The sequence below is a fragment of the Gigantopelta aegis genome, chromosome 10, assembly GCF_016097555.1.
Source record: "Gigantopelta aegis isolate Gae_Host chromosome 10, Gae_host_genome, whole genome shotgun sequence".
NCBI classification, from domain to species: Eukaryota; Metazoa; Mollusca; class Gastropoda; order Neomphalida; family Peltospiridae; genus Gigantopelta; species Gigantopelta aegis.
Window position 1 is genome coordinate 30,105,501 of NC_054708.1, and position 24,962 is coordinate 30,130,462.

Below are 24,962 nucleotides of genomic sequence, written 5' to 3' on the forward strand. Positions count from 1 at the left end.
CAGTCAGAGTGTCGTTGGCCGACTGTGGCAACGGTACCAAGCAACGAATTCTGTTCGAAATCGTCCACGTTCGGGAAGACCCCGAAGCACTACAAATAGAGAGGACCGCTATATCACCAATATGGCTCTACGTCAACGCACAACCACTGCACGCCGATTACGTGGCAATCTGCGGACTGCGACTGGAACTCGAGTGTCTGATCAAACCATACGCAATCGTCTGAGACCCAATAATCTACGCTGCCGTCACCAGGCTGTTCGACCACCACTCCTACCACGTCACAGAATGGCCAGACGTCACTGGTGCACACTTCATCTGCGGTGGCAACGTGTTCAGTGGGGTCGAGTGATGTTCACTGATGAGTCCAGGTTTAGTCTCCAGTTCAACGACGGTCGGGTTCGTGTCTACAGACGTCCTGGGGAGCGCTTCGCTGACGTTAATGTTAGACAACGTCACCGGTTCGGTGGTGGCAGCGTCATGGTGTGGGGCGGCATCTCTATCCACCACAGGACCCCCCTCTATGTGGTGGATGGCAATCTGAATGGAATCCGCTATCTGAATGAGATTATCTGGCCGTTGGTTCTCCCAGGCCTTCAGCAGATTGGCGGCGGGGCAGTTCTGCAGGATGACAATGCCAGACCCCACCGCGCCAGGGTGGTAACGGACTTTCTCAGACAACAAGGTATCGCCAGGATGGATTGGCCAGCATATCCGCCTGACTTGGCCCCAGTAGAGCACGCCTGGGACAAATTAGGCAGGAGAGTTCGGGATAACCATGCCCCTCCGGCCAACCTTCATGATCTGGGTCAACTTCTTATGGCAGAGTGGAAGGCCATTCCCCAAGAGTTCTTCAGACGTCTGATCAACAGCATGAGGCAACGATGTGTCGAGTGTATTCGCGCCAGGGGTGGATTCACACACTATTAAACGAATGTTCTAATGTGTAAAATCCATGTTTGACAACCTTCAACTTTGACAGCATGTCATGTGACTTTCTTGTATACAGTGACGTTTATTTGTGTTTTTTTGTAAATATGGAACAATAAATTAAATTTTTGGTGTAGTTTACATCATCAATCTAATACACTGAAACTTATTTGGTTAACTTTTTTTGGTTATAAATTTTTGAGTATATATATATTCTAATATTTATATATAGTATATATATATATATATATATATATATAGTATATATATATATATAATATTATATATATATATATATATATATATATTTATTATATACATAGCAATGAAATATATAGATCTACGGAAACCATAAAAGTCATATCCTGTGAAAAGTAATATTTTCACTGTATTTTAGCTACAGTGAAAATATAGAAGTCGTATTTACTTTTTTGTAAAAGTGCATGATTAAATTATCTCCCTTTGTCTCTGTTCTTCGTATTTAAATTTGATGATTACCAATGCATCTGATCGTATTTGAAAAATAAAAAATGTAATATAAACAACTGTACCTATAAAAACGGGATACGAAGTGCAATTACGATAAAATATATAAAACAAATTGAAGACGAAACTAAATAATGATGACACAATGTAGTGTCATCTAGTGTAAGTGTAAGAATTTAACGGCGTTCGACTCGTTTTGTTTTTGTGGGAGTTTTTAGAGGATCGCTTTGTCAGGTATGTTTGCACCGCAGTATTGTTAAATAAATGTTAATATAGATAAATTTTAATCAAATTTCTTTTTAAAAGTCTATGGTAAAGTAAATTTTCTGGCAAAGTTCCATAGGAAGAAATATATCATGACGTTACGTGTTTTCGATAGGATAAGTGAAAGATATTACCAAAGAGCGAAAGATATTGTCAAAAATTAGGAAATATGTATATAATAAATAGACCATTTCATGGTGTTTTTCCGAATACGATTTTTATGTCAACTCGTGATGTGTGAAAAGCATATTTTCACTCATTGCTTCGCAATTCGTGAAAATATGGTTTTCACACATCACTCGTTGACATAAAAATCGTATTCGAAAAAACCCATGAAATAGCCTCTATATATATAAATAGCTAGAAGATAAATAAACGAATTACCAGTATCAAATTTATGTCACGAGCTTTACCCCCAGCTATTTGTTGGTTATTTTTTAAAAAGCCTTTATTTTCCATATAGCCTTCATTGGACTGGTTACACGTCCTGTATATAGAAACGACGTATTTAACTTTACTTTAACTTTGCATTTTATTCACGATTCAGATAATTTTCAAAACCCAAAGTTATATATATTCTGTAAAACAAAAATTCTATAATGAATTGCATTAAACTACCATTTTATAACAAGTTTAACACTGAAACCAGAAAGACGTAAATGCAAACGCTTTAAACTACGTGACGTCATTGTGTGTGCTTTGCCAAATCGTGATGACGTCATATTTAGTACCAACAAGGTGATTGGTTTGTTGGCGTCAAATCGTCCAATAGTAGGGTACGTTAAACCAATGTTTGATAATTTCTCAGTGAGAAATTATGATTTTTATTTTCCCCGTTATGAATGCTTGCTGGGGTAATATATATATATATATATATATATATATATATATATATATATATATATTATATACATACATACATACATGTGTACACACACACACACACACACACACACACACACACACACACACGAACACACACACACACACACACACACACACATACTGAATGAATGAATGAATGTGTAACGACACCCCAGCACGAAAAATACATCAGCTATTGGGTGTCAAACTATGGTAAATTTAAACAAATAAAGTGATGTTCAACATCAATATAAAAATTCAACAGGTAAATAAAAACACAGTGTAAAGGACTGTGCAGAAATACAAATATCACAGATAGATACAATTAAAATTTTGAATAAAAGTAAGTATCTCGAAGAAATTGTAAGAAAAGTTCTGGATGGAAACGGAATGATTCCATCACATTTCTTTATCCAAATATATCTTTTCGAGTTTCTTTGAGATGAGGACACACCACCAAAATGTGGCGTTCCGTCAGAATACACTGTCAGTGCTCACAATGAGGTAGAGGATCCTTCTTCAAAATAAATGAATGTGTTAAGTAAGTATGACCGATGCCAGCACGACACAAGACTATTTCATCCTTCCTGCACTGTCTATAGGAGGACTGCCACTCTCCCAAGACTGGCTTGATGGCATGAAGCTTGTTCGTAACCGCATCGTCCCAATCATGTTGCCAAGTTGAAAAGATAAATTTGTTAATACTGTATTTAAAATCAGTATAGGGTACATCAACCCTGACATGAGGCAAATCCAAAGCAGACTTGTACATACATACATACATACATACATACATACATACATACATACATACATATACATACATATACATACATACATACATTGTATTATATATGGCAAATCGGTTTTTTTTAACAATAATAATTCTTTTGCGAGCATATTCAAGAAAATATACAGGTAATTACAATGCTACAGTATGTCTGGGAATTATAAAAACTGATTCCACAGGTTAACTAAACATCACTCATTGGTTGCGAATTGTGGCTATATAATCATTATTTAAAAATGTTGGTACTGTGAACTATAATTAGTTCATATGATGCAAACTTACTTAGGCATTTAAACAAAAAGGATTGATTCAAAGCTTACAAGGTGGCAATTTTGGGGATGGGGGGGGGGGGGAGAGGTGGCCAATTTGTAAGACATTAGGGATTCGAACAATACAAAATTGTGTTTGCATAAGCAATTGGATATGATACTTTAATCTTAGAGCTAGGAAGGCAGGTGGATGGGGCGGACAGACAGCTAGGAAGGCAGGTGAGCAAGGCGGGGCGGACAGACAGCTAGGAAGGCAGGTGAGCGGGGCGGGGCAGAAAGATCTCTAGGAAAGTTGCTGAGTCATATTTAGAAATGAATTCCTTTCCTTCACATCAAAATCTTGCTGATCATGTAAAATGCAATAAATTGCAATTTATTTTGTAGTCACTACAGTGGTGAACATCATAGATATAAGATTAAATTATAAAATATTTCTACATTAACAAACAAACACTATTATTAAATTTCTTCCACTATAAAGGCCCATATCTGAGAATAAAAAAATTAATTTGAGAAAAAAATAGACATTAAAATATCACAATCGTCTTTTGGTGGCCATTTTCATAGCCATTTTGGATTTTAATGATGATGCAATATTCCAATTAGCAAGAAGTTGCTATAAATAAAGTCCGTAACCCCTAAAACCCAGACGCCAACATCATTACCGTTGCTCTAAATGATGTGGGATGAAAAAAGGGGGAAAAAGACCACAACAATATTCATGTTTTGCATGGTGGCCATATTGCATTTAATTAGATATCCAAGTGAATGAATGAATCAATGTTTAAAGACACCCCAGCACAAAATACACATCGGTTATTGGGTAAAAGGTAAGTATACGGAAATATTGTTTGTATAATTATGTAAAACCACAGTGTAAAAACTGTGTGGGAAAAGTACAATGCAATACAAATATCACGCTAAGTATATTTTAAAATTTTGTACAGAAATCAGTGTTTCTAAAACTTTAGAATTAATTCTTCTGTTACCAAATATATCATTTCTCTTCGGCTGCAGATGATTACACTCCACCAAAATGTGGCGCACAGTAATTTTACACTGATAATGTTTACACTTTAAAACAAATGAATGCACCAAATACATATAGCCGTTTCGGGTACAGCACAATTAAGACTACTTCATCCTTCCTGCACCGCCTGTAGGAAGACTGCCATTCCCAAGATTGGCTTGACAGAATGAAGCTAGTTCACGACCGCACCGTCCCAATCACCTTGTCAAGTCGAAAACATATATTGGTTAATATGATATTTACAATAGGGGACACCAGTACTGACATGGGGCAAATTCAAAGCTGACTTTGCAGCAAAATCTGCCTTTTCATTGCCTTTAATGCCAACATGGCTGGATACCCAACAAAATAAAATATCTTTATTGGCAATGGATAAAAAGACATACTTTCCGATCACCATCCTAATTAAGGGATGCTCCAATTTGATGTACTGTAGAGCTTGGAGACACGAAAGTGAGTCAGTAAAAATAATGTATTTGGATGCATATGAATGCTTAATCTGTTCCAGAGCTTTAATGATTGCTCAAATTTCAGCTGTAAAGATTGATGCTGAATCGGGCAATCTCATGGAAATTATTTTGTCTGATGAAACACTGTAGCAGAAGCCACATAATTCACATCCTGCGATCCGTCTGTGTAAACCGGGATGTATTCACGGTACCTCTCTTGGATTTCTATGAAATTTTGTTATAAATAACTACATCTGTGCGATCTTTCTTGGTTTGATACACCAAGGTGGCAAAATGTTAAGGCGTTTAAAAAATGTCGGTTAAATCAATGTTTGCAACTGATAAAAACTGAGTAATGCGAAGAGCAATTGTTCAAATAGAGATGCAATGTCGTGATTAACACAGGTAGTTAAAATGAATTCTGTGCCTCCTAAAATCCATGCAGTAATAAGCTTCAAATGTTTTGTCATAGCTAGCCTAGCTAGGTGATGTAATCAAGGTATTAATTATCAGTTCTATATTTTGTTGATGGACACCTTGGACACCATCTTGGATATTAAAACGACTTCTCAAGGGTTCCATATTTGCGATCGCGGGTTTCTCATTCAGTATCTTTTAACGATGCACAAATTACAGTTAGAACAATTGTGGATTGTTACATTTTACAACTGAGGCAACTGAGTAGTTAATAGTCTAAAACTCCTTAAATGGTTAAGAAGAGAATTTTCTTTAAGTTTCTATAATTTTTTCCGGATTTTTTTCTGCCCCTTTGTCCCCTCCCCCTCCCCCTCCAGCCCTGACTACCGATCCCAACATATTTCTAGAACCATGCCCAAACTAAATGCAGCATAAGGGGCGGAATTTAGCTCAGTCGGTTGAGTGCTCGCTTGAGGTGCTTGCGTCGCAGGTGCGAACCACCTTGGTGGATCCATTCAGCTGATTGGGGTTTTTCTCATTCAACCCAGTGCACCACAACTGGTCAAAGGCTGTGGTATGGGTTTTCCTGTCTGTGGGGAAAATGCAAATAAAAACTCCCTTGCTGCAGTTGGGAAAATGTAGCGGGATTCCTTTGATGACCACGAGTCAGAATTACAAAATGTTTAACATCCAATAGCCGATGATTAATTAATCAATGTGCTCTAGTGGTATCGTTAAACAAAACAAACTTTATTAAAAACATGAATAGGCCTACTCGGGGTGCTATGATATCCATTTTCTTGATTCTCTTTTGAAACTCAGCTCCTGGACTAATAGCACGTGACAGCAAATCGAAAACAAAATAAGAATAATCAATGCATGCAGACAGAAAACAAATTGTTTCACTTATAAAATGTTAATTATTAAAATTACAAATGGCGTTGAGACTTTAGAATATACTAAGATACATCTAAAGGATGAATTACACTGGCTATTTTATTTTACACTTACTTCATCCAAATGCATCTTGCTTGGCCGAAGAAGGTTCGTGTCAATCATGCTGCAAGTGGCAGGGCAATCTTTTTTGCACGATACGATGATGTTATCAAGTTCCCAGGCAAGATGGCTGATGGCCTTTGTAAAGTTGTCGATTGAACTCTTTAATTTTTCAACATTCGACATCATGTTCTCCAGCGGAGTCTGTAGGTATACATAACCTGCACGAAGATAGGATTCAGTTTAATTTAGGTTCGTACAGCCAGGTTTCCAGCTGGACTCGAATACACTATTTTCCATCCATATAGTGAATATATAAAACGTTCCAGCATGTCTCGATGTATATATATATATATATATATATATATATATATATATCGAGACACACTGGAACGTTATGTGACATGGGGCAGGGAAGTGGGAAGACATACGCAGAAGTGGAATGTCACAAGTAAATGTTTTGGCTTAAATGGGTGGGGAAAAAAATGGCTCTTTTGTGTAACACAACGATTGAAAATTCAAGGTGGTTCAAAATAGAACATCAACCGTGCCATTTTATATGTAACACCACGTATGATAAAATATGATACATGTATAAGAATCCTAGAAAATACCATGAGGATTTAACATTGTATGAACTCCAAAATGTTGATATTTCGTTTTTACTAAAAAGGTCCTATTTGTTTCACAATGAAAGCTATGTTTATGCTTTTAAAGGCATATTGTTACCGATTTAAGGACCATATTTCTCTCAAAATGAATAATAAATGAAAATTACATTAAATTTTGGAAACCAAATCTAGCTATTGCATCACTTTAACTGAACCATGATGGGATAGAATCCATGTCAGCCCTCTTAGCAATTTTAGTTTTTGAATTATGGACCATTGCCATAATTCAATTATTTTTTACAAAATATCATTAATAAATGGAGTATGGTGGTTACACAGATGGTTGAATAAAGTATATTTAGGGACAAATCAAATATATTTTGTTTTCAGGTAATACTTTGTTAGGTCTTTTAACAGGTCAATGGTATGTGACAATATGCCTTTAAAGCTTAGATAACCAAGTAAACATCACATGGATAAAACAAAGTAACACATTGAACTATATGGATATTAAAATGGTCATTTATGAACAACAAACCCAATATCTTCAGGGTTTAAAAAAGATTTAATTACAATGTTACTTCAAAAACGTTTGTGTGACAAAATGGTTTGGCAAGATTATAATCATATCTTTTTGGTTTCCTTAGTAATACACATAATTCTGAAGAATTAAAGGACCAAATTTTGGCTCGTTTCCACAACCAGCACCACAATTATTAACCGAAGATGTTAAATAGTGGTATGTTGTTACACTCCTCACATATATCAACTTGAAGTTAATTTCCGTATGCCCATTTAAAGGGACATTCCTGAGTTTGCTGCATTTTTAAAGATGTTATCGACTAACAGAGACTTGTTAACGATTGTAATTACATATCAAACATATTTTTTTGCATAAAATATTAGTGGCTGTATATTAAACATGTTTCTGATCGTTCTAATATGTGTACTAGGTTAAATTTCATTTTATTTCCTAAAATATGTTTTTTTCGTACGTACGAAATGTCAGGTACGTGTCAGTTAATTATTACTCTTTTTTTTCAAGTCATTTAAAGGGACATTCCTGAGTGTTGTGCAATTTTTAAGGTGTTATCGACTAACAGAGACTTTCTAACGATTGTAATTACATATTAAATATATTTTTCTGCATAAAATATTAGTGGCTGGATATTAAACATGTTTCTGATTGTTCTAATATTTGTACTAATATCTGTACTAGGTAACATTTCATTTTATTTCCTAAAATATTTTTATTTTGTACGTACGAAATTATTTGAAGACAAAATCCAGTTTGGGTTTCTTACAAATGTTAAGACGACCAGAAACATATCGAATATACAGACACTACTATTCTAAACAAAAAACTATATTTAATATGGAAGTTTAATCGTAGAAATGTTTGTTAGTCGGAAACATCTTACAATGCAGCAAACTCAGGAATGTCCCTTTAATTGTTTTGGGTTTAAATTATATGATATGATATGCCTTTAATCAGACAGTAGTATGTAAATAGAACCAATGGAAAACTGTTAGTCTTAATCTATGCATGACACTAAGATACAAATTAAGTAACGTTTTTGTAAAATGTGCATACACACATGTAGAGTGGTAACGATACGGCGATACAGTATCGTATCACGATACGAGGTCTACGATACGATACATCGACCCAGGACAGCTGTATCGCGATACAACACGATACATTCATGTTTTAATAACGTGGTTTTCAGTACAGCAAGGGGTGTTGCAACTACCCAGTGGTCTGCACTGTAACCTAAACATGTTAACAAGTTGATTTTTCTCAAGAAAAACCTGAAATTCCATTGAACTGCATTGGACAGATGTCACGGGGATCCTATAATACCCGTAACTGAATAAAACACGATTATCCAAATATCTCTCCTAACTGTATATCTATTAGATCTCTCTGTAACGGGCAGTCTAATACCCGAGTGGTTCAGCTCTAGGTATAATCAGAGATAGGATCTTATATAAATATATATATGTAGCACGATTAGTTCACTTTCAAATTCAAGTTCCTTTTATTGCCTTAAGTTTTACAACTCATCAGCATCATACAAATAATATAGCATATATTATACAGATATGTACACAATAATGTACAGGATAATGGTGGAGAGTGATTTAACATTATAGACATATATAATACAAAGTATCACAGTACTGCTGACTTATATCACATAAAGATATAGGTCGTTATTACATAAGAGAAAATTTAAAATACTTGAGGTGCTACCGGGATACACATGTATGATGCACTACCATGTACATCACTATTAGCATTACGTCTTTATTCCACTAGTTCATTTCTTACCTTATTTGCCCGTTGTAAATATTTCCCAAGGTTATTAAGATCTTTATTATTGTCAGTTCTTAAAAGTTGTATAAGCTTGAAAACACTTGGACGTTTATAATAATATTGTTTTATAAATTGTGTTCTTATATCATTGTATCTTGGACATTGTAGAATGAAATGGTACTCATCTTCTACTTCATTTGTATTACATACTGTACATAATCTTTCTGATCTTTCAATGTTTCTGTATCTACCAAATTCTATATTTAATTTATGGGCGCAGAGTCTAAATTTTGTAATTTCTTTCAATTGTGTAACGTCCAACGGTTTTGTAAGATAACTTTGCAATTTAAATTCAGTTAATAAATATTTATACAAATTACCTTTTGACGTTGCTGTTATTCTATTGTAAGATTGTTGCTTGAACACATCACACAATCTTTGCTTAATTACTGTAGTATTATTATCAACTTCCGTTAGACTCCATATATAATTTAAACCAAATGCATTTAGTTCCTGTTTAACATCCATTAACCAATTGTTATCAAGCTGATCCATTTCCTCATATATAGCCATTAATATGCATTTATTAGTATTACGTAGTTTGATCCAGTATTTAAAAATTCTTAGTTTTCTAATAAAATACAATGGAAATCTTCCTAATTCACTATATACAAAATCATTACATGTCCCTTTCCGTACACCCAGTAACTTTTTACAAAATTGTAAATGAATCTTTTCAACGTCTTGGCCAGGGTGGAAACCCCACACTTCCGATCCATAACTAAGAACACTGTTGACATAGGTATCAAATACAGATAGCATTGTTTCAATATTAAAATAATTATTTTTACATACGTTATGAATTGAGAATAAAGCTTTACGACCTTGTTCCGCTGCTCTTTTTTGTGTCCTACTAAATTTTCCGTTATAATAAAATAAAATACCAAGGTAATTAAATTCATTGACAGCCTCTAGTTGACAACCATTATAGAACCACTTCTCATTATCTCGAAGTTTTCCTCCATTTCTAAAAACAATAATTTGGGTCTTAGTTGTATTTACTGTTAAATCCCATTTACTTGTATAATTAGATATTGAATCAAGCATTTTTTGCAATCCTTTGGGTGTTTCAGCTAGAAGCACCATATCATCGGCATACATTATTAGAAATATATTTAACATTTGTATATCAACATATGGACAATTATCTGATAGTAGGTGCATTTCGCAATCGTTAACATACATAGAAAATAATATTGGTGACAAAACCTCACCCTGAAATGAACCGTTCTTGCACATACAAAAATCAGAAAGTTCATTATTGTATTTTACACAACATTTAACATCATTATATAAAGACCGTATAATAGCTAACATTCTTCCTTCGATACCTTGTTGAATTAGTTTGAACCACAAGTTTTGTCTGTTAATAAAATCAAAAGCTTTTTTGTAATCTACAAAGCAACAATATAAACGTGTTCGATTCTTTAGTGTTCTATGTATTAAATGTTGTAAAATAAAAATGGCATCTATAGTAGACATTTGGTTTCTGAATCCTAGTTGGGCGTCAGTAATGATATCATTATCTAAGTCGTAATCTAGCAATCTTTTGTTTAAAATAAAAGTAAAAAGTTTACCCAAACAACTGATTAATGTAATGCCCCTGTAATTGTCAGTATCATTTGTATTTCCTTTTTCAAAAACAGGAACAATACAACCAACTGACCAAGACTGAGAATAGTGACCAGATTTTAAAACATTATTAAACAATAAAAGTAGACATGGCATCAAAACATCTTTACAATTTATAAGATACTCATTTAAAATATGATCATAACCACAGGCTTTGTTCTTCTGTAACCCTTTAATCGCAACGACGATTTCTTTTTCAGTAATGTCATGATCTAATGCAGTACATGATCTTTGACTAGCGTGTGTATCATAACTCGATAAGAACTCATCTACTTCATGATTAGTGGTAGGTTCGGTACCAGCCAGATTGGAAAAATGGTTGAAAAATGCATCATTACTCCAACTCCTATCTGTTATTTTGTTTTCTTTTCTGGAAATATTTGTAAAACGTTTTAGGGTTATATTTTCTTAAATAATTCAACATGTTACCCTGTTGGCATTTATATTTCTTTTTCAATTTATATTCTAATTTTTTTATTTTTTTTTACCCCGAATAAGTTCAATGCGATTGGTCATTAGTTTTGTTAGCGTTAAAATTTCGTATGGATTTTCTGTATTCATTGTATCGTTGTTTCAAAACTTCGTTAAACCAAGGTTTATCTTCACGTTTGGTCTTAGATGATCTTTTCTCTGTTGTACTAGTTTTGTAAGTCTTAATGGAAACAATAAGGTAAAATAATGTTATTCAGTTCATTTGTTAATTTGTCTACACATGTATTTATATTTTCATGACTGGTTTCTTTTATGGTACATATATTTAATAAAGCATCCATACGCTCAGCAATTTTGAGAACAATCTCTTGATTATTTTCATCATTCCATTTTACACTAAAATGCGTTTGTTCTTTTACATTTGGTACATAATTAATTTCTTCTACAACAGGGTAGTATATTGTAAAACAAACTGGCGAATGGTCCGAAAAACAATTAAAGTTACCTGACTCAAACTGTTCAATTAATTCAAAACAAGATTCATTTATAAGTACATAATCTATAAGGCTAGAGCCATTAGCATTATAAAATGTTATATTTCCGTTTCTATCTCCAGAATGTCTACCATTTAAAATCCGTAGACCACTAGTTTTACATAAAGATAAAAGTTTCCTGCCGAACTGATTTATTGTTTTATCTTCATTGAAACGTGTTACGATATCAGCATCAGGTATGCATCACTAGAAACACAACAAAACACAATACTCTTTGGAATCTGTATTAACTCTAACGCTGACAAATGTACTTGCCGCAGTAGTTAATTAACAACAACAATATAATAACAACCCAGAGCTAATCACTGAATTAGTTAATTACTAGGTGTCTAGTTTACACAATATTCTAATCACTTCACCGTGATACACACACACACGTGTGATAATTTGAGAAACGCTTCCAGGGGAACTTAATTAATAAAGGAATTACAACTATATTCCTAACTGGTTAATTTTTAATTAACCCTTAAATACTCATTCAGTAACCTTGTAATACAGAATTAATACTGGTACATATCACAATAAAGACAATAACCTACAGTTTACCTAGGTCCTCTAGGATGACCGGCTAAGCTTTATCTTACCAAATACTCGTATAAGAATATTAGAACAGTGAAGCCTACAATTTACTTCGTCAGATTACCGGAGACACTGCTAAAGAATATTGGTATAATACAGTATTAAAATATTTAAAGTCACATCAATCACATCAAGGTTATACAACAGAGCAGAAATACATATTTACCAAGTCCGGTCTGAACTAATATATTTCGTTCAGTTGGACAACGTCCGTTCCCCTGGATACTTCCAATGTTTCTCCTCATATCACTAAAATCCTATCTATTTATTCAAAAATCTCAGAGACAGCGAATATCGCCTGGGGACACAACGCGGTACCTCACCTATCATGTGATAGTTCCACAACTCCCAGAGACGGTATATTTTCTTAGATGGCCAGACTTACTGTCGCCAGTTCGCTAGAAATACCCCGGTCGTAAACCGCACTACCGGAGGTATTACGTAACTACTGGCCACATGGCCTCCACACCTGATATAAGTGCATATTGGGACGCAGCTCTACCACCGTCGCGCGGGGGTATTACGTAACCAAGCTGCACACGGCCCTCTAAAACAATTAACATCGCCACAGGCGAAAAGATAAGAGCATGTTCCGTCACAACAGGCATGTTATGATCATTTTTCTGAAAAATTCCCATTTGTATTTCGAAACATTTTAATTTCATTTTATTTTATTGTCGGGTGACAATAAAAAATCCTGTAATACAGCTCGTGTCAGGTCTTAAATTTTGATTAAGATTGTCATGTTTCATGCACATTAACTAAACAATTTAATCATCGCTGATTAATATAAAAAGTTAAGTATCGCGGTACATATCATATTGCGACCCAAGTATCGGGATACGTATCGTATCGCGACTTCCCGTATCGTTACAGCTCTACACATATGTATAAATGACAAAATCACTCCTCGTATGAAAAACAAACAATGTGCAGGTATACTTAATTACGTCTTTCACAGATCTTCCGATCACACATTGAAGTTTGTTTTGTTTAACGACACCACTAGAGCACATTGGCTTATTAATCATCGGCTATTGGATGTCAAACATTTGGTAATGTTGACATATAGTCTTATTGACAGGAAACCCACAGACAGGATAGCACATATACTACTACGGACTTTTATATACCAGTTGTGGTGCATTGGCTGGGATGAGAAATAGCCCAATGGGTCCACCGACGAGGATCGATCCTAGACCGACTGCGCATCAGGCGAGCGCTTTACCACTCCTGACCTTCCACAAACGAACTGATATCTAAGCCACAACTCATGAAACTTATAGAGGATATATCATGGTTTTTTTTGTCAAATATGATTTATATCTCATCGAGTGAAGTTTGCAATCATATCCCACGAGTCACGCTTGCCCAATGAGTGTGAAATGATTGCAAACTTCACGAGATGAGATATAAATCATATTTGACAAAAAACATGAAATTTTCTATTTATTATATAACTTTTGGCAATTTACCTTTATTTTAAAAATGCCAGCAGCAAAATAGTTCCGGCTTTCTTACAGTGAAGATAACACTTTCTACGGTGACGATAACACATTTTAGAGTGAAATAGTGAAATTTTCACTCTAAAATGTGTTATCGTCACAGAGTGACTGATAACACTTTTATTTCACTGATATTTTAAGATATTTCACAATATAATATATATATATATATATATATATATATATATATATATATATATATATATATATACATACATACATACATACATACATACATACATACATACATATATATATATATAATAATAATAATAATAATAATATAATAATATGGAATATCATTCACCATGAATGTTATAGCGACATTTATTATGGAAACTTGTATTAATTAAATATTTTACAAATTTATTAACAAACTTGCAACTTTGCTGATTTTGTTTGATTTTTTAATTATTTATTTTTTTATAGTAAAAACTCAATGAACAAATGCGATTTGCATGTTAACAAACAGGAGATATCGCAAATTATAGTGCCAGCGATATTTCCTACTATACAAGAGCCTTTAATGGACGATAAATATTGGTGTTTTAATACAATCAGTTTGCTTTTGGAAATACATCATTTTCTTTTTTTATAAATGTCATGAACTCTCAAGATCTTTTTTTTTTTTTTTTTTTTTTTTACCAGTTTTTATGCGAGTGGGGGGCAGCTTTTTCATGACCTGTTTACTGATCTTCAAAATTCTATATACCCTGTTAATTTTGTAACAGGTGTGACGAAAAACTGTCACAAAAACACAAGGCTATATATTTTGTAATACATGCATGGAATCATAATATACACAATATACATCCAGAGATGAAACATAAACAAAGACATTAAAAAATGGAATTGATAAATATTATTGCTTCTAGAGCCAAACGTAAAATATGCGACATTTTAAAAATGTTCCCCCAATTACTAGAAATTGTATTATATTGATATAGTTAGAATATTTTCATGATATATCGTCCCGTAGCACTAAATGATTAGAACATCCCACCTGTTTAGATACCTTCTATACACCTTACAGTTGTGGATGTATGAAGTTAATTCTGGCGGCTACATCCAGATTTTCAATGCCAATTTTTTTTAAAGCACAATTTTAATTCAACCATAGCAATATTGTGACTCAAAACCATCTTGGTTTTCAAAATGGCTGCCATACGTCAACTTAACGACAATTCGGTACCACTAAATATAGCTTTGATATTGTGCACCACCCACATAGTTACTGGAGTGTTTTTGAGTCGTTTCATTTGACTCGTTTCAGGAAATGACTCATTTCACTGTTTGGATAGTAGCCAACTTAACCCTTTGACCTTGGAAAACGTTTTGGTAACATTTCTTTTATTCTTATTGCCAAGGAAATAAAAATAAAACTGGCAACATTTTGTGTCTTTTCAGTGACACTGAAGCAAGCGACCAGATGAGTTGAATGGTTGATAACATGGCTGAACAACCAGCTGCAAAGGTGCCTCGGCAGGCCACAAACGTTCGTCTCTGCCTTATATGCCAACAAGAAACACCTGAAGTACTTGTTAACTCGCCTTCTTCACACAGCAAACTATTACATGATATCAGAGAGCGAGCAACCTACGGTGACAAACATTATCCTGAACTCAGTAGGAGGATTGGTGATACAACAGAAGAAAGCTTACTCTCTTAAGGTGTAACCTGGCACAGGAGTTGCTACCTGGACACTTGTAATGTAACAATGTGTAGGAGGGCAAAACTGCGCTATGAAAAACAATTAACACAGAAAGTACAATCTCAGTCAGCACCTATTCCATTGCCTTCTGCTGCCACATTCACCCGCTCACAGTCAATCCCATATGACACTACTGTATGTTTTTTCTGTGATACAAAATCTTCAAAACGCAACCCACTGTTTATAGTTCGCACTGATGTTGCTGGCCGGCATTTTCGTTCAGCAATTGAAAAAAGTAATGATGACAACTACCGTGTGAAGCTCAGCACTGCTATAAGCCCCAACGATGCACATGCCATTGATATTCAGTATCATAACAAATGTTGGACGACCCATGTTACCAATGTTCTCCGCAAACAAAGCCAAGAAAGATCAATTCCAAATGCAGCAAATGAAATAGCAGCCGACATTGAGTTCGTAAGCCTGGTTGAAGAGACCCTGATTGCTGGTGAGATTCTCAAAATGTCTGATCTGCATACTGCATACCTGTATATTAGGTCAGCTAACTGTGTAGAGAATCCTGTGTGTTCGCGTAAAAATGTAAAAGATCTTATTGCAAGTGAAATTCCTGGTATAGAATTCCATAACCCAAAGCGAAGGAATGAATCTGACCTTGTAAGTGTAAAAGATTCCCGGGATGCAGCAGTGCAGATCACAGCAGAATCGCAAAATAGGAACATTGAAGCTGACATGAAGACACTATTCAAAGCATCCATCATTCTCCGACAAGTGATCACAAAAGCGGAAAGATGCAATTTCAGCGGCTCACTAACTGACATAACTGATGCACATGTACCAACAGAGTTGTATACATTATTCCGGTGGATTTTGCAAGGAACAAAGTCCAGTCTGTCGTCTGACATGTCTGAGGGCAAAAGAGCAGCAGTAGATAAACATGCAAAGAGTCTTGCCCAGAGTACTGTGTATTATCATCTCTCAGATCGTCAGACAAGACATAAATCTGATGTAGTTAGGTACCACAATGAAATGCCACAACAGCTAGGTATTGGTGTAGCTGTAAGACAAGCAATAAGGGACAAAAACGTCATCAATCTTCTGCATGGTTTTGGTGTTTCAGTGGCATACGACGAATCCTAAAACTAGAAACTCAAATAGCTAATACAGTTCTAAAACAAATGCAAGAAAATTATGGAGTCTATATCCTTGCAAACATTGTCCTGGCCGACATATATTCTTTGCAGTAGACAATGTTGACTTTGCTGAGGATACGCCAAACGGAAAGCGTACACTTCATGGCACAGTAATGGCAATGTACCAGAGGCATAAATCAGAGGATATAACATCCAAGTTAGACCTCACAGGCCAAGCCAAAATGAAGACCATCAAGGAACTACCTTCAACAAACACTGATATCCTTCCCTGTACAATGCCAAAAAATCCCAAACCACCAAGCCCAGCGTACCCAACATTTGCTCTCAATAAAGAACCACAAGCAGGCAGGGACTACAGATATGAAATGGCTTGGCTGCTAGGGAAAGCTCTCTCTAGTGAAACAACCCAATTCAGCACAGAACAAGAGGAAGTAACGCATGCATACCACATTCCAGGCTGGGCAGCTTACAATTCTCTTTTGAGTAAGTCAATGACTCTCACAAGTGTTAACACACCTCCACTACTGGCTGCTCCGGCTCCGACATATCTGCCAAGGTTGTTGGCCCAGAACACAAAACAGTGATAACTCTTGACTTATACAAGCCAGGCAAACAACTTCAAATGGTTCGGGAGGATTGCATTCACCTTATCCTCCGCCCTGGGGAACTGCATATGGTTATGGCTCATCTCCGAACAATTGGCTCATACACAGACAATAGTGGGCTAGATTTGTGTTGGATTGAAGCGGACTTATATGGTTCAGCTACCGTGAAACAGATTCTCGAGGGACGACATGTCAAGAGGGGTATTGCAGCACATTTAACTACCCTACAGGCTTTGTTCACACTCTATGCAGAAGCTTTCTTTAAAGACAACACATATTTGCTCCGTGCATGTGCTAGTAAGGTGTACCATCTCAACCAGGCTTGCTAAAATGGTAATGTTGAAGACATACAGAAAGCCCATGCAGATATGATGCACACCATTGTATCACTGGATATTGTGAACCAGATGAGCAGATTTGATGAACATGTCACAAACAATCCACTAGCCAGAGCCATTCGTCAGTATATGCAGATGGTATTAGAAATGCTCATGTACATCAGAGCTGTACGGACTGGTGATTGGAAGCTTCTTCTTGACACCACAGAAGTCTTTGTAAAATACTTCTTTGCTTCCGACAAGTTGAATTATGCACGCCTTACTCCTGTGTACTTGGGAGATATGAAAGCCTTAGCTCAAACAGATACCGAGATATGGGAAGAGTTTATGGGTCGTCAACACGAATATGGTACCTTTCTGTGCTATTGGACCAGATTATGTAGCATATCACATCACAGATACAACATCAATCGCCACAGTTAGCATGCACAATCTTCTAGCTCATATAAAGACAAAAGATGAACTCACAGCATATCTAGCCCACAAAGTTCTAGCGCATGCCCTGACAAACGGAAAGAATACTGTAGTAGCATGGGGTGATCATGCAGAAGGCACTCACAGAAAAGTTAATCTTTCAAGTATTCAGGAAGAGGCAGACACCAAGCTAATTCTTCATTCTGTTGACGCCACATCGAATGGGGCCACTTCAATTAGGATCCAGTCTCCGGATACTGACGTTCTTGTGCTAGCTATCAGACGTTATCCAAATTTCTGTCAAGACACATGTTTTGTGACAGGAATTGCCCAGAAAAGTAGAGTCATACAACTTCAACCTATCTACAATGCCCTTGGTCCCAACAAAACTGCAGCACTGCCGGGTTTTCGTGCACTATCTGGAGCAGACATTACTGGTAGATTTGCTGGCATGGGGAAGATGACATGCTGGAAAGTGCTACAAGAACTTCACGCAGGTGATGATATAGTGCAGGCATTTGCACAGCTTGGTGTATCGGAGAAACCATCTGAAGCCTTAATTCCCGCTCTAGAAGCATATGTCTGCAAGCTGTATTTGCCTCTCACAGAACTGACGAATGTAGCAGATGTGAGGTGGTGGCTGTTCCAAAAAAAAAAGCATGCTGAATCTGAGGGTCTACCTCCAACTAGGGCTGCACTGATACCTGCAATTTTGAGAGCTCATTACCAGGCTATGGTTTGGTAAAATGATGTAGTGGCCAACCCCGAGCTTCCAGAACCTCAGCATTATGGTTGGGATTTAGTTGATGGACACTTCCAACCAGTGATGACTTCCTTGCCTCCTGCTCCTGATGCAGTGACTCATCTGGTGAAGTGTTCATATGCACAGACACGGTGTGCAAACAACCGTTGCAAATGCAGAAAAAAATTGACTTCACTGTACAGACTTATGTAACTGTTCTGATGATGAACCGTGTGAAAGTTGGGAAGAAACTGTCTTAACAGATGATGAGGATGAGAGTTATGAAGATTAAGATACTGGAAGTAATGTTAAGAATATGAATAATAGGCAATATCTGGCAATTTACAGGACATTTCAAGATTCCATGATTTTCCAAAAGGGCGTCCCCCCCCCCCCCACCCCCCCCCCCCCCCCCCCCCCCCCCCCCCGGCTCATGATATCCACTAAATGAAGTCTTCTTTAAGCTCATTACTATTAAAAAATCTCGGTTTTTCCACCAAAAACAGCTTCATACGATGTTCACAACCGGAATTATTGTTGAAAAATTAGTGTAAATGGCAGCCATTTTGAAATTCAAGATGGCCGCTATCGGCCACCCCTCAAAGTTTGCCATCATGATTTTTCTTGCTCTTTAGCGTGTATAGAAGGTATCTAAATAGGTGTGATCTTCTAATCATTTATTTCCCATGGGATTTCATAGTCCCCTTGACTATATATTATTATATCATTTTAAAACTTATTACAGTAGCATTCTGAAAAGCTTCGGTCCACTTGTATGCCAATTATCTTCAAGGTCAAGGTCGAGAGAGAGAGAGAGAGAGAGAGACACACACACACACACACACACACACACACACAGAGAGTGAGTTGCTGTATGGACCAGTAATTAAAATTGAAAATGTACCAGTCTCGGCATTTCCAAAAGCATTTACGATTCTATTTGCATTCAGCGTACGTATTGCCGTTTTTTCAACATGTTCATGTAGACCTGAAAATGAAAATCGATGGTGTTTAAATGGGCATTGGTGAACATTGATAAAACAGTCTGTGACGTTAAAATACCCTTAAAATAGATTAAACATGACTCCTTAACCGTTACTTCTCAGACACACGTGCATTTTTAAAAATATAAAAAATGCATTTTGTGGTATTAGAAACACCAGGATGACCAGAAACACCTCGGTTGTACGGAAGTGGATACTCTAAATAATAAGATATAAGTAATGTTTGATTTCAGTGATCATAAACGGCTCTAATATTGAAACATATGCTTTGTGTGTTAAAACAAATAGTGTCTGTCCCTTTAAAGGGACATTCCTGAGTTTGCTGCAATGTTTCAGATGTTATCGACTAACAGAGACTTTTTAACGACTGCATTTACATATCAAATATATTTTTCTGCGTAAAATATTAGTGGATGTATATTAAACGTGTTTCTGATCGTTCTAATATCTGTACTAGGTTAAATTTCATTTTATTTCCTAAAAAAATATTTAACTGAGTAGTTAATAGTCTGAAACTCCTTAAACAGTTAAGTAGAGAATTTTCTTTCAGTATCTATAATGCTTTCCGGATTTTTTCGGTGTGTGTGTGTGTGTGCGCGCAACCGCCAGGCGCGGATTTAGTGGGGGGCCCAAGGGGCCCGGCCCCCCCCCCCCCTATTTTTGGGGTCAAGTTATTATTATTTTTTTAACTATAGGCTAGCATACACTAGAGTGGAATTACACAAAAATGCACTTATTTCCCAATTTTGAAGATAACAAAAACAGTATGACAATACCAAAAACATACGTTAATATAGCTATTTTGTTACTCAGATGCGAGGAAATCGCGTTTCAGGTCACTTAAATTTCAAAATTTCGCGGGGGAGCATGCCGCCGGACCCCCTAGGAATCTCGGGCGCTTCGCGCCCTCCGCCCCCCCCCCCCTATTTAAAAATCCTGGATCCGCGCCTGACTGCCCCCTTCCCCCCCCCCCCCCCCCGCTAGCTACGGCACTGGTATATATATAATAAAGAAATTATTACACTCGCATGTGAATCCTACTGATTTTACGAAACTCTGATCTGAAACTTTGTGTATAGCTTAATCATGTACTGTTACAGATCAAGTTTGATTTCATGACGATTTACTGATTTTTTCCACAGAATTATGTCCATTAAACTGTTATTTGGCCAGGTAGGGTTCATGTATTGCTATATAGTAGTACTCGTAGAATGTTTCAGTTTGTTAATATCGTGAGGTGGGCTAGTAGTGTTCTATGGCCAAGCGCTTGTAACGGACAAACCAGCTTACTCGTAATTTCGTGTACTATGACGTCGGCTATAAGTTTATACATGTCCACACAAACGTATCGGAATTGCTGAAAAATAAAATGAAAATTGCAAAGCATTACAATATTATATTTTAGTATAGGAGAAATATAGAATACTACATCAGTGGTTGTTAGATGTCATTTGTATTACGAGTTCTTTATTGAGAATAACTGGTTACTGTCTTAATTAAGATATCGCCGTTATCCTGCGAAGGTTAGAATGGCGAATTCTGCGAGGCCTTAGCTGAGTGGCAATCGCCATTCGAACTGAACACGATAAAGCTATATGATTAGTAACCAGTTATGTTACTTATCCTGCAATCCACATACAATGAAAAATTTATTAAATGAATCCTTTTATTCCATAACTTTTAAGTCTTTACCGTTTTCCAGTGTAGCGTGACCACATGTGTTGAATGTCTTGTCACCTATGATATCTATACACCAAAACAATAATTTATTTGTTATTTTTTAAATAAACGTCTACTGGAAATAAAAGAATAAGTAACTCTGGCCTGACGTCAACGAAAAGATTATATATTTTAGGGTACACTAGAACACTGGTGATAATTAGTTCACAAAAACACGTATTAAGCTTGAGATTATATGTCTATCTGTCTCTGTCTGTCTGTCTGGATTATATGTCTATCTGTCTCTGTCTGTCTGTCTGTGGATTATATGTCTATCTGTCTCTGTCTGTCTGTCTGTCTGTCTGTCTCTCTCTCTCTCTCTCTCTCTCTCTCTCTCTCTCTCTCTCTCTCTCTCTCTCACACTACCTCTGTCTGTCTCTCTCTACCTCCCTCTCTCTCTCTCTCTCTCTCTCTCTCTCTCTCTCTCTCTCTCATTTCAATAGCAGAGGCTCGCATAAAACACAATAGTAGTAACCTCCATATGTACAATTGTGTGTGTGTGTGTGTGTGTGTGTGAAAGAGACAGAGGCTCGCATAAAACACAATAGTAGTAACCTCCATATGTACAATTGTGTGTGTGTGTGTGTGTGTGTGTGTGTGTGTGTGTGTGTGTGTGTGTGTGAAAGAGAGAGAGAGAGAGAGAGAGAGAGAGAGAGAGAGACAGAGAGACAGACAGAGAGACAGATTATATGGATAGGCAGAGAGACAGACACACATATACAGAGATAGAGGAAGATAGAGGCAGACAGACCGGTAGAGGGATAAAGAGATAATAGCTATACTAGTGAATCACGTATTGTTTATTTGTTTATTTGCTATGATTGACGAACCCCTGTTGTGTCAGTGATGAACGACTTCATGTCAGTGAGGATATCGGTGGTCACTTTGTCCACACGGTTTATAATGAAATCACACAGAGTGCTAGAGACAATCACCAAATGAACAGCAACCCTAGGTAAAGAAAGGAATGGTTGATTAATGACACCTAAGCACCTTTGTTTTCTTTAAACCCCACCCCCCCCCCCACCCAGAAAAAACCCAACCAACAACCCCCCCCCCCCCCCCCAAGAAAACCCCCCAGCAAAAAACAAACATAAACACACAGCTATTTGGCGTGTGAAAAGGAAGAAAGGAAATGTTTTATTTAACGACGCACTCAACACATTTTATTTACGGTTATATGGTGTTGGACATATGGTTAAGGACCACACAGATATTGAGAAATGAAGTTTACTGTCGCCACTTCATGAGATACTCTTTTCGGTTAGCAGCAAGAGATCTTTTATATGCACCACCCCACAGACAGGATAGTATATACCACGGTCTTTGATACACCAGTTGTGGAGCACTGGCTGGATCAAGAAATAGCCGAACTGGTCCACCGACGGGAATCAGGCGAGCGCTGTACCACTAAGCTACGCTCCCCCCCCCCCCCCCCCACATTTTGCCTGTAACATGTAGGGTTGCTCTATCGATAACGCAGTAACATCGTTTATGTGCATGCACTTTTCCTATAGACAGGACACTATTTACCACGACTTTTTGAGAAACACAACAGCCTCCCAGATCATACCTCTATTCAAGTCGAGACAAATTTTCGTACAATAGCAGGATCAGCTTAGTAGTCCATGACCCAGTAAACAATTTGACTACCAAACATGGGACTAAAAGGCACTATGGTCTTTAGTTAGCCTGATGTCTGATCTGTATGAACATATGTGATGGTCATTTCAGAAGCCCAGCTAAATATGAAAATAGTGGCCATTTTTCAAAATGGCTGAAACTTTATTTATCTGTTAACATATATCGGAATTTAGCTCCTTCAAAATTGGCGGTGGTTAGGCATAGTCATTTGATTGAATACTGTTCAGTATTACATTCTGAATATTCTAATGTATATTTTGTAGCAATGTTTTAAATATAATTTTTAATATTTAAGAAAATATGGAGGAAACTTTAAAAAAATATATATATTCTCTTTTTTTGTTAATTTAGTTTGCAAAAGAGATTTTAATAGAAGAAAAAAAAGGAAAGGAAAAAAATGTGTTTTAGTTTTTCTTGATCAGTGTACTCCATAGTGTCTCAGAAATAAAACTCTCATGTGTGGAGCATTGAGAAATTAGTTTTTTTAAACTATGAAATTGGAGCTGCAAGACGTAGCCAAGTCTCACGGAGATAAGGGGCAGGGATAACACAAATTTAAGATTTTGTCACTTGTATTCGTTCTATGATAATGAAAACTGGCAAGACGTTTTAAAGGTAATTACCCCTTACTGTTATCTATGGATAAATTCATGTGATGATGCAATGGTAATCAAATCCATTTTCTTTACAGTTATGACCCTGAAATGACCTCTAAAAGTCATCTGAGGTCAATGTTCTAAGTAAGTCTTTAACTCTAGAGGTTCATTCATGGAAGTACTAGTAGTTAAACATAAAATGACAATAAAATATTATTTAGGGTTATTTTTACCATGCTTTTATATAGCGAAATTGCCATGGCCATATTGAGAATGCCTTCAATCTTAAACTTAATCTCTATGATGTGTAGTATGTGTGTGCCAAGTTTCATGTTTTTATCAAAAAGTGCACGATTCATTTACATATCCTCTGGACTAATTGAAGAAATCTGTCTTCAAACATTGAAAACATCACCATCAACAACAAAAGGAGACGATATAAAATGTGTACTCACATTATAAACAAAGAAAAGATCACCAACGTGACACTGAAACATATCCTTTTCATTCTGGTTTGTGAGGAATGTTTCTAAAATAATAATAATAACAACAACAACAACAACAACAACAACAATAATAATAGTAATAATCACAGGCGTAGGAAGGTGCCAAAAAGTGACATGTGTATGTGGGGGGTGGGAGGGGAGGAAGTGGGGAGGGACGCACACACAGACACACACACACACACACACACACATTACTGAACGAGTGAACAGTTTTGGTATCTGACAAGCGAAAGCGAAAGCGAGTCAGATACAAACATTGTTCAAGAGTTTCATAAAAATGGTATGACAGGCAAGCTAGTTTAGTATTTTATTTATTACAAACGAACTACAAACAAGCCGCAACGCAGAAGTAAGCAGATGTCGAGACCTACTACAAGTTATTTTG

The 24,962-nt window shown here is 36.4% G+C and overlaps 1 protein-coding gene across 2 annotated transcripts in view; it reads right to left on the reverse strand.

Moving 5' to 3' along the window:
- Nucleotides 1–24,962, reverse strand: part of LOC121384719 (prominin-1-A-like) — an 87,429-nt gene that overhangs the window by 47,513 nt on the left and 14,954 nt on the right. For both annotated transcript variants that reach the window (XM_041515236.1, XM_041515237.1), the window contains exons 4-8: nt 24,527–24,600; nt 22,662–22,782; nt 21,403–21,469; nt 20,013–20,096; nt 6,509–6,714 (exon numbers count right to left, since the gene is read on the reverse strand). In XM_041515236.1, coding sequence (XP_041371170.1) covers nt 6,509–6,714; nt 20,013–20,096; nt 21,403–21,469; nt 22,662–22,782; nt 24,527–24,600 — 552 coding nt within the window. The remainder of the gene's footprint in view (nt 1–6,508; nt 6,715–20,012; nt 20,097–21,402; nt 21,470–22,661; nt 22,783–24,526; nt 24,601–24,962) is intronic.